General features: G+C 50.9%; 1 protein-coding gene across 1 annotated transcript; it reads right to left on the bottom strand.

Annotated features, from left to right (window-relative positions):
- Window positions 1–1,644: 1,644 nt before the first annotated feature.
- Window positions 1,645–4,658, bottom strand: LOC100581145 (putative protein FAM90A26). The gene is made up of 4 exons (XM_030809151.1): window positions 4,536–4,658; window positions 3,839–4,038; window positions 3,273–3,381; window positions 1,645–2,607 (listed from the first exon to the last, which is right to left on the bottom strand). The coding sequence occupies exons 1-4, from the start codon at window positions 4,656–4,658 to the stop codon at window positions 1,645–1,647; spliced, it is 1,395 nt and encodes a 464-aa protein (XP_030665011.1).
- Between the last annotated feature and the right edge of the window lie 5,713 nt (window positions 4,659–10,371).

Here is a 10,371-nt window from a genome sequence, read left to right on the forward strand (position 1 = left end):
GAGTCGGAATGCTGAACCGGCACACTGGGGCATTTTCTCCTGTAGCCCAAGTGACCCCATGGTCTGGTTGAGCTCTGGAACCAGTCGCGTCCCCCTCGACACTGCACCCGACTCCCAGTTTCTCAATCTTGTTGGCCCCCCGGCGACCTCCGGTTCGATGAATTGCACCTGCTGAAACTCGAGTCCCCTTTGACTTGCGCTTCATTAATTATTCGTGATTCAGGTTGGAACCCCAGCTTATGACCCCCTGTAGGCCGTTCTCTGAGCTTTCCGGTCACATCGTTTCCCTTCACGCTCTTTGGTTCATCGTGGTCCTGCTCGTTCTGCTGTCAGAGGAGCAGACAGTTGATCTCATTGATTCTGGATACCGATACTTTCTAGGTGATCTGGATAATCAAGAAGACGACCCTCAACAGCGGCGGAGAGGGAGCAGCCGTTTGGTGTGCTGCAGGGAATCCCGCTCAGTTCCGAGGGCTCCTAGATGTGGAATCCTGCTCAGAGTTGTTCCCAGGTCAGAGAATGGAGATAGCCTGTGCATGATGGGATAGCCCGGCCTCGAGCGTTCAGTGAGTCTCTAGCTCAGCTACTCTCAGGATCGGGGGGAGGACCATGGAAAGGCCCGGTGTCAGACTTCCGGAAAGAAGAGGGGATGAATGTCTCACCTCTGAAGTACATCCCGAATCTGGGAGTTAACTTCGGCTTTGCTGGGGTCTATTTGGCGAAAGAAAGTGTGCCCGGTGCCTACGCACATCCGGAAGCCACTTCATGGGGGCCGTCGCAATTGGAACCACGCACCTGGCGTCGGCGTTTGAGCCAAATGGGGACCCGTGGTGCAAGCAACCCTCCCGACGTGTTAGCGTGCGTGAGACTCAGCTGGCGGCATTTTACTAGGTGCGTGTGGGTAGAGTGGGGCTGAGGTTTGCTTGCTCCTGTGGATGTAGAAGAAGTCAAAGGTCCTGCCCAGCCCTGCGGTCCCCTCAGTCAACTCTGTTTCGGAGACATAACGATTTGGATTGCTAACAAGTCAAGAAGGTTTCAAGCCCTTGGAAAATCACTTAAACACAAACACGGAATGAGAGTCAAAAGACAATATGTCATCTGTTTGAGAATTTTATTCACTTCAAGCACATTAAACACACATATTTACAAAGGCGTGCCAGAGCCCAGTTTTCGAGGCTGAGGAAAGACCCCGAGACCACGCTTGCCAGCCTCCCAAACACTGCTCTCGGGGGCGGGGCACAGCGGAAGGGGTGCACCTCTCAGGGCTCCCGAACTTTTCCCTTATTCAGTCTTCTAGAGAGCAAATACACAGTCATTCCCCAGTTTCCTATTGACGTCCCAGCGGAAGTCTGACTCCTGCGCGTCGCCCAGTTTCTCAGGCAACCAATCACTGGCACGGAAGCTTTTCCCGGCGCGTTTCCGCAGAGCCATGCCAACTACAATGTCCCTCACCAGAATTCAATGAGGCAGAGTCCCTGCATCGGCTCCCTTCCTGGCCTGGGCTCCCACATCCGCAGAAGCGCCACAGCCGGGGAGCTTCGGAGTCACCGCACAGAGTCTGCTCGCTGCTCCGCGCTCCTCAGACCCACAGTCCCCTCCAAGTCACGGGAGCTGGAGGCCAAGGAGCCGCTGCCACCTGCAGTCTCACTCCAGGTCAGAATCGCTGTCCTCTGAGGAGGAGGAAACCTGAAGGTCCTCATAGAGGACACTCGGTGGGACACGAACACCGGGACCCTGGGACTTCTCTGAGTCGTGAGGGCTCTGAGCGAGGAAGGCTCCCGGCTTCTCAGGAGAGTGAAATGAGGGAGCTGTCAGGAGGCTGGAGCTCCACCATCCATTGTCCAGTCTCCGGAAGAGCACTCTGAGAGGCTGGGTCCCGTCATGGCTGGCCGCTGGGTGACGGGACATGGTGCAGGCCTGGGCAGTAGGCAGGCAAGGTCTGCTGTGCGGAGGCTGCCGGTCGATGCTGGGCACCTGGGCGGGTGTCCTCCTGCCCATCTGGGGCGACGTACTCGGTCCAAGTTCGGTTGCGGCCGGCGGAGGTTGGAGAGTGTCCGGGGCCCCCAGCTCACCACCCTGGATGGCGTCTCCGGGGATCTGGAAGGGACCCAGTCTCGGTATCTTGGGGAAGTTCAGGCAAGCCTGAATCGGAGCCTGGGCAGGCCTCTTGGCTCCTGGCCTGAAGCTGAGATTGGAGCCTAGGCCCAAGCTGCGTGTGGCGGCTGGTGGGCAGGGCTGTGAGGTCAGCGCGGGACGTCTGTCTTGTGCCCGGGGGCTGATGGCCTGGAGCAGGCCGCGGGTTTGGGAGGCAGCCTGGGGAACTTCTCGGCAGCCACCCTCCGGGCTGCTGTGTGTCGGCTTCACCACGAGGAGAGGCTCCGGGCCCTGGCGCCTGACTGCAGGCTGAGGGATGTCGGCCGCAGCCCCTGTCTGTCGTTCCTTTGGTCCAAGACCAGAGGCGGAGCTCACACTGGCTTTTCTGAGGGGAGACCGTGAAGCCAAGACGGAGCCCCTGTCAGACATCTCGGTAGCTGAGCCATCAGTGAGGACAGGGTCCACGCGTGGCCTCTTACTGGTTGTGTGGAGCGGCACTGGCCTGCTTGCAACCTGAAAGAAAGGAAACCACACACGTTACAAGTTCCTCAGCCTGGAGCCGACACGAAAATCAGCCACGTCCAAAGACAAGGGGCACGCGCCATGAAATTCTCAATACAGAATCGACAGGCGGTCCTTGGAAGTAGGGACAGACCCCCCACCTGAGTGCTGATCAGGACAAGACACACGAAAGATGCGCTCTCGAGCTACGTGTAGCTGATCCGAGCACACCATTGTTCAAAAGAACAATGTCTTGGGCATTAACTGCATCAGAGTGCCTCCACTCAGCCTTCCTTGAAGTGGAAGGGACTAATGCCCTTCTGAAGGCAGGTTGGTGGCTCAAGGGTTCCCAGGAGGTGTTCTCTGAAAACCTGCGTGTTCCTGGGTTTAGCCTTCTCCATGTTTGGGGCCTCTGAGGGACGAACTTCCTCACGCCGCTAGGGACATGTTGTGGGCAAGCTTGCCGTAACTGGACAGACAGAAAGCAACGGGAAATAAGGCATCCTCAGATGCCTTCACCTGGAATCAAACTGACCTGGAAGGACGGTGGAGTCCCTGACCCCAAGAGGGCAAGAAAGAGGGGTTCCCCGATTCCCTCCCGCAGACGGGAAGCTGAAAGGAAATCAACCAGTGTGACCTAGAGGAGAAAAAGACCAGGGGCCCGGGGTGACACTCACCCTCAGATCATCACAAGATTCCGTGGATCCTCTTCGATTTGGCAGCGGCTTCTCTGGAGGTTTCCCGGAAAATATCCGGAGGGGAGCCTTCCTCTGCGGGTCTTGCTGCCTGCAGAACAGAAAAAGGTCAGGCCGTGCCCCCTGGTTTTCCCCAGGAGACAGGGAGAACCCTGCCTGGGGCCCAGGCCCATTCCGTGTTGCGTGACACAGGAATGGACATCTGGTGCCCTTTCCGCCTCTGCACCTTCCCTCACCGGCCAACCTTCCCATCCTCCTGGTGGCCCTCTAGGCTTCCCAACTAAGGACCGTGATTTGGACTCCATTGCTTTTCCCCCTGTCACGGGGAACCTGCACGAAGCGCCCCCGCCTCTCCCCGTCCCCGAGTCTCCCAGAGCCAGAGGAGCTCCTGGGTGTGGAAGAACGGAGGACAAGGCGCTGCGCTCTATTTCCTGCAGCGTTCCTTCCCCGGCCCGGAGACGGAAAGGCACACGGTGTGCAGGTGCAGAGACACCATGTCCTTAGGAGGCAGTACTCGAAGAGTGGTGAAAACCCCTCCCACTGCTCACCTTGGTCTCTCTTCCTTCTCTCCCTTATCCTTGTTCAAGGGCCCCGGGTTGGCTTCCACCGGGGGCTTCCACGGTTTCAGGTTTTCCTTCCCTTCCTTCTTCCCGAAGGTCTGTGGAACCAGGGCTGCCTTCCAGCACTTCATGGGGCACCTGGTACTTCTGGCCGTGTGGCCAAAGGCCCCGCAGTTTTTGCACTTGAGCTGTGGGTGGAAAGGAAGTGATGTCAGTGAGTGAGCTGAAGCCACAGGCAGCCATCCGGTGTCAACATTGAGAGGGATTATGAATTCAGAGCTGAATAAGGATTCCAAAGAGGGGACCCGGGCATGGGGGCCGTTCAGAGCTGGGAGAGTTCGGATACGATGTTCCCTCCCAAAGCCCACGTGACGGAGGACCTCTAAAAGGAAGGACTCGAGGTTCTAAGGGGCACGATCGTGACCCCGATGTCAACGACACAGCCAAAGGTGGCTACACAGGATTCCAAGTAGAAAGGGAGGTTGCCCCCAAGAGTCTCGCAAGGGACCTATGGGGCCGGGGAGGAGGTCCCAGGTCACGCCCACCTCGGATGGGAAAAGCAACCTGGGTGGTGGTGACGGAATCTTTGGAATCCAACCCAGTCTCTGAGGACCCCGTGACACCCCTCCCCCCCCCCCACCCCCAGCCCCACCCCGACACCCAAGAGATCCAGGGCTAGACTTACCCTGGGATCTTCTTCATCGGGCGGGGGAGCCCTTGGCCCAACTGGGGCCCTCCGCTGCTTCTGGAGGGTCTGGGCTCTCCCGAGTCTGTTGGCCCCAGTTTTGGGGGCACGACGGGCCAACATCTTCGTCTCCTGGGGTTTCTATGACCGCCTTTTTCGGGGGTTGATTGTTGGGTCACCTGAAACACACACAAACACACACATATCGACGGTGAGGCACACTGGATATTCACACACACCCACAGGAAGCCCCCAGCTAACTCCTTGCCGCTGTGGTCGTGAGGAGACCTCACCCCCGGTCGGTCAAATCTGTGGCTCACAGTGTGCTGCGTACACCCTCAGATATTGTGTGTTCCTCTGCCATGATTACCTAGTCCAAGAGTAAACCTCGCCTGCCACAGGGCCCATGGCCTGGGGATGGGGAGCTGAGCTTTCTGCCCCAAACAAACAACTGATTCTGAAGACCGGACTGAGGTGTATCACGATTCACGCCGGTAGAAGACACGATGATTCTATCTGCCCTGACGTCCAGAAGGATGGAAGCCGCAGGGCATGGCGTGTGTCACCCTGTGGCAGGTCTGTTTGAAATCAGGGATAAGGGAGGCTTCCTGTCACAACTTGAACCGCTACTCTTGCCATTTCTCGTTAGGCAACTTCCAAACACAAATTCATAGAGAGAAGTTATCTTCCTCTCTATGGCACTAGCCGGTGAGGGTCTTTCCTGTTCTATCGTTTTGGCTTTAGCTCCAGCCCCTCTTTATTTATTTTTCTGGTATTTTACACATGCCACACGAACCCGTCTAAACAAACGGTGAACAGGTGCCATAGCGTATCGATTTCTTACACGGCTGAAGGGCAAACCACCCTTTTTCCAAACTTCTTTTCCCATGTCCCCACCAATTCAGCATGCTGGATTACATTTCCTTTCGCATGTCCATCTTGGTCTTATGCCACACATGGAGACGGGAATGTTTTCTCGTTTTCTGTTCCAAGAATTACCAGTAACCAGAATACATCCTACCCCATCAGCAAGCCCCAGTGTGATCCATTTCTTTCACTCTCCTTCGTCTCTTCCCCCCACCCCCCGCCCCACCCCTCAGGGACTACGTGAAACAAACAGTTGTTCAGTGAAACTAACCTGAAGTTACACGTCAGCTTTCTTTCCTCGGCTGGCGCTCAGATGGGCAGGTGCTGGAGCAGCCCCGCTGGAAGCGATGCAGCATCCAGGAAGACGGAGGAAGGGGCGGAGAGGGACCTCTGCTTTCCAGGCTGCCTTTTATACTGCCTCTGGTCACCGGACGGGGAGCGCACCCTCCCCTAATCCCTTACAGGTACCTTAATTACAATTAACTTAATCCAATTACATGACCCGGAGGCCTCTGTCTGCACAGCCCACTCTAAGATCATGTTCACCTTTGGCCGACATTCTAAAACCTACGAGTACAGCTGCAAGCTTTGAAGGATAGTTGTTCCCCGTCAGACGTGTGACACTGCTTCGTGTACCCTTGTCTTGTTTTCCGTCTTGTTGCCTTTTTTTGTTAGTTTGTGTTAAAAAATGTGGTAAATAGACGCCTTCTATTGCGCCGTGTCTACTAATCTCGACGTAGGCCTCAGTGTCATCAAGGAGATTCTCCTGGACATGCCGTCACGGCCATGATCCATCTTCGAGCTTCTCTTTCTTCCCCACGGTAAGTCTGTCAGCAGAGAACACTGACCACACCCTCATGTGTTTTCTCCTCCAGGAGGCGCTTGGGAACCGCCGTGAGTTGGACTGCACTGGGAAACACAGGTGGAGAAAGTCAAGACCGCTTTGTCCTTCAGCGCCTGGCTCCCTTTTCAGCTCGTCTTGCGACTCCAGGCATTATGCCTGAAAAGTCTCCCGGACGCCTGTGAGGCTCTAATTCCCTGGGTCCCATGGCCATTTCTCTGGATTTGCGAAGATCCAGCGGACCTTCTTTGGAACTCCCATGTCGGTGACCTTTGCTGCCACGTCCCCTAATTCTGTCCTTGGTCATCTGCACCGCACGGGTTAGGCTCCAGGTTCCTTGGACGGGAAGAGACAGGCAGGAGTCGGAATGCTGAACCGGCACACTGGGGCATCTTCTCCTGTAGCCCAAGTGACCCCATGGTCTGGTTGAGCTCTGGAACCAGTCGCGCCCCCTCGACACTGCACCCGACTCCCAGTTTCTCAACCTTGTTGGCCCCCCGGCGACCTCCGGTTCGATGAATTGCACCTGCTGAAACTCGAGTCCCCTTTGACTTGCGCTTCATTAATTATTCGTGATTCAGGTTGGAACCCCAGCTTACGACCCCTGTAGGCCGTTCTCTGAGCTTTCCGGTCACATCGTTTCCTTTCACGCTCTTTGGTTCATCGTGCTCCTGCTCGTTCTGCCGTCAGAGGAGCAGAGAGTTGATCTCATTGATTCTGGATACCGATACTTTCTAGGTGATCTGGACAATCCAGAAGACGACCCTCAACAGCGGCGGAAAGGGAGCAGCCGTTTGGTGTGCCGCAGGGAATCCCGCTCAGTTCCGAGGGCTCCTAGATGTGGAATCCTGGTCAGAGTTGTTCCCAGGTCAGAGAATGGAGATAGCCTGTGCATGGTGGGATAGCCCGGCCTAGATCGTTCAGTGAGTCTCTAGCTCAGCTACTCTCGGATCGGGGGAGGACCATGGAAAGGCCCGGTGGCAGACTTCCGGAAAGAAGACGGGATGAACGTCTCACCTCTGAAGTACATCCCGAATCTGGGAGTTAACTTCGGCTTTGCTGGGTCTATTTGGCGAATGAAAGTGTGCCCGGTGCATACGCACTTCCGGAAGCCACTTCATGGGGGCCGTCGCAATTGGAACCACGCACCTGGCGTCGGCGTTTGAGCCAAATGGGGACCCGTGGTGCAAGCAAGCCTCCCGACGTGTTAGCGTGCGTGAGACTCAGCTGGCGGCATTTTACTAGGTGCGTGTGGGTAGAGTGGGCTGAGGTTTGCTTGCTCCTGTGGATGTAGAAGAAGTCAAAGGTCCTGCCCAGCCCTGCGGTCCCCTCAGTCAACTCTGTTTCAAATAAAAGGGAATAAACAGATTATTAGGCCAAACTATATGAGTTTGGATCTCAGTGCTAATCTTTATAAGCTGTATGCACCCTATGTTTTACTTTCCATTCTATAAATGATAATAATAATAGCATTCTTTTGAAGATGAATAAACTTGTTATATTAATTAGAAACTAACTTGTTTTAATAAAGAATCTTAATGATAGAGTGACTGAAGAAAGACAAAACCTTATTTCTCTTTCATGTAAAAGTCCAAAAATAGCTAAGTTGATTAGGTGAAGGTAGAGGGTTCCTTTTCACCAAGTTATGTTGTGATTTGGGCTGAAGTTCAACCCTACCATCCTAAACAGTTGACCATTTTATTTGGTTCCACGGATATTCTAACAGGCAGGGTTAGAAAATATAGAACCCGATTAAGATTACATAGAAGCAGCTCACATCATTCCACTCCTTTTTCATTTTTCCAAATTTGTTCATGTGAACATATAGAAATAGGAAGCTAGGAGCTGATGTGATTAGCTAAGTATTCATGTGTCCAGCTAAACCCAGAGGTTCTGTGACTAAAAGTCTGAAGGTAAAAATGACTGCTTTGGGACAGTTTAACAATCTCTCTGTATAACTGCTTGGGCAGTGGCAGGCACATACTCTATGCTATGTTAGAGTTTACCATTGTTTGTCATTTGTTCTACTTATTTTTTGTTCTCTGCCCTGATTCAGTATTGAACACCCTATACATGTATATACGTATATATATATACGTATATATATGTGTGTGTTGTGTGCATCAACTGATTGTCCAGATACCTGATAAATTTCAGTGATCTGTAGTTCACAGTATCCCAAGTTCAACTTCGGATTATTCAAAAATTTCTCCTTAATTTGAGCAGAAATCTAAGTCCCTGCAATTTCTTTGCATTAGTCTTTGCCTTAACTTGGCACTAACAAAATATATTCCACATGATAATATTTCAGATATATGGCAGCTAATATGTACTGTCTCTCCCCCAAAGTTGTTATTTCCACGAATAAACATTACTCCTTTCGAGAATAACTGCTACTTCTTCCACTATTTTTTCCTAAGAATGTATCTTACCAATTAAAAAAGATTCCTGTTTTGACATATTTTTTCCTCTTCAACCTAATCTCTGTTATGAATGAATACACATTGTCTATGTCTCTCTAAATTTGCTTGCCAGAGCTAAATACAAGATTCCATTGGTGTTCTTTGCACAGTAAATTGAGAAGGACTAGCCTCAAGTTGTTTATCTTTCTACCTAAAACTATGAGACTCCAAAACCATATGCCAGGCCATATGATCTACTATTGGTCTGCCTATAATGTAACAGAACAATCTTTAACTTTTGCTATAAATCAGAGACTATTTGGAGACATGAAAACAAAATCCGTTGGTTAGGATTTTTCACTGGAATTAGAAAGTATTTTGTCACCTTCCTTGGAAGAAACATTCTGTTTCTGTACAGGCTAGATATGATTTTGACGTATGAAAATCTTTTCTGTTTTTTCCAATTGGCTATTTAATAAGGACATTGAATATATTGTACCAGGGGTCTGAGCTCATACATGACTGTTCAGGTAACATCTGATTTTTCTAATTTCTAGGTGTATAGTCTGTGTCTCTAGGAGTTATGGTAATGAGGAAGTCTGAATTTGGCCTGGGCAATGTAATTTTATCTTACAGTTACTAATTACTAGATAACTAAAGACAAATTTCTTTCTTTACTTAGCCAGGACAGCAATTCACAGAGCACTAATTTGTAAGAGAATGGAAGGTCACTGTGAAGCTGAATGTCTTACCTTTGAAGTAAAGATTGGGGGCTGTAGAGCTGAATTAGCACCATTTTGCTGCAAAAACAGAAAGAAACATTAAAAACTAAGCACCAGCTGCAAGAAAGAAAGAGGTGAAAATTCTCTGGCTGCGATATCAGTGGGATAAATCTCTCTGGTCTGTCTCTCTTTGATCTGCAAAGTTTGGATTATCTGAAGCCATGTCAGTCCAGTTTCCAAGCTACAAGGAGATACCCTTCCTAGGTTGTGAACTTCTTCCAGGCAGACACTATATCTTGTTGACCTTTGCACTCTCAGTTCCTGACATAGGGCCTGTTAATGATTTTTTTTTTACTTTATATAAAAGTGAGCCATTGAATACACAGATAAAACAGATGGAATGGAATGGTTGGACTGGCACTCAGGTGAATTGACTTCTAAAGTTATAGCTCTGGCTTTAAACAGATGTAGGACATTGGGCCCTCTGTGCCAAGATTCTGATATCTATAATGTGAGCAGATTGAAACTCTCAGTAAAGGGAATACCTGCTAGATGCTAATTGTGGCTGCTTCAGCAGTATCACTGTCATGTACTCCTTTCTCTCTTTTATAGGTAGAAATTGTTTAGATTCTTGTTCATTTACCTGTTCGATCTAAAACATCAAGTTTTAGAATGAAATGCACCCATCTCAAAATTCAAGTTGGCTGTAGATTGAGCAACATCTTCATTTTGGCCATTTGCAATGAGAATTGATCAAATCATGTGTTTCTGAAACAGTAAGTTCCCTAAAGGTCATCGAATTCAATGCCCTTATTACAAATGAGGAGAGTGAGACTCAAGAAGATTATACAGTTACTGACTTAGTCACATTTATATTCCAACTTCGGGCTTTCTGGACTTGTCTGCTTAGCATGTCCACAAAATAGCATGCTGGAAGATAATAGAACAACAAAAGGCAGTCCTAAAGATGGAACGTTTCTCAGCGGGTTCAGGTGAACAGTTAA

This window comes from Nomascus leucogenys, unplaced genomic scaffold, assembly GCF_006542625.1.
Source record: "Nomascus leucogenys isolate Asia unplaced genomic scaffold, Asia_NLE_v1 001475F_35168_qpd_obj, whole genome shotgun sequence".
Taxonomy (NCBI): Eukaryota; Metazoa; Chordata; class Mammalia; order Primates; family Hylobatidae; genus Nomascus; species Nomascus leucogenys.

What these genes read in the sequence shown, in the direction of transcription:
- LOC100581145 (XM_030809151.1), bottom strand. Translation starts at nt 4,658, where the DNA reads ATGTTGGCCCGTCGTGCCCCCAAAACTGGGGCCAACAGACTCGGGAGA. An exon ending in CCGATGAAGAAGATCCCAGG is followed by an intron (nt 4,039 to 4,535) that starts GTAAGTCTAGCC and finishes TTCCACCCACAG; the next exon opens with CTCAAGTGCAAAAACTGCGG. An exon ending in GAGAAGGAAGAGAGACCAAG is followed by an intron (nt 3,382 to 3,838) that starts GTGAGCAGTGGG and finishes TCTGTTCTGCAG; the next exon opens with GCAGCAAGACCCGCAGAGGA.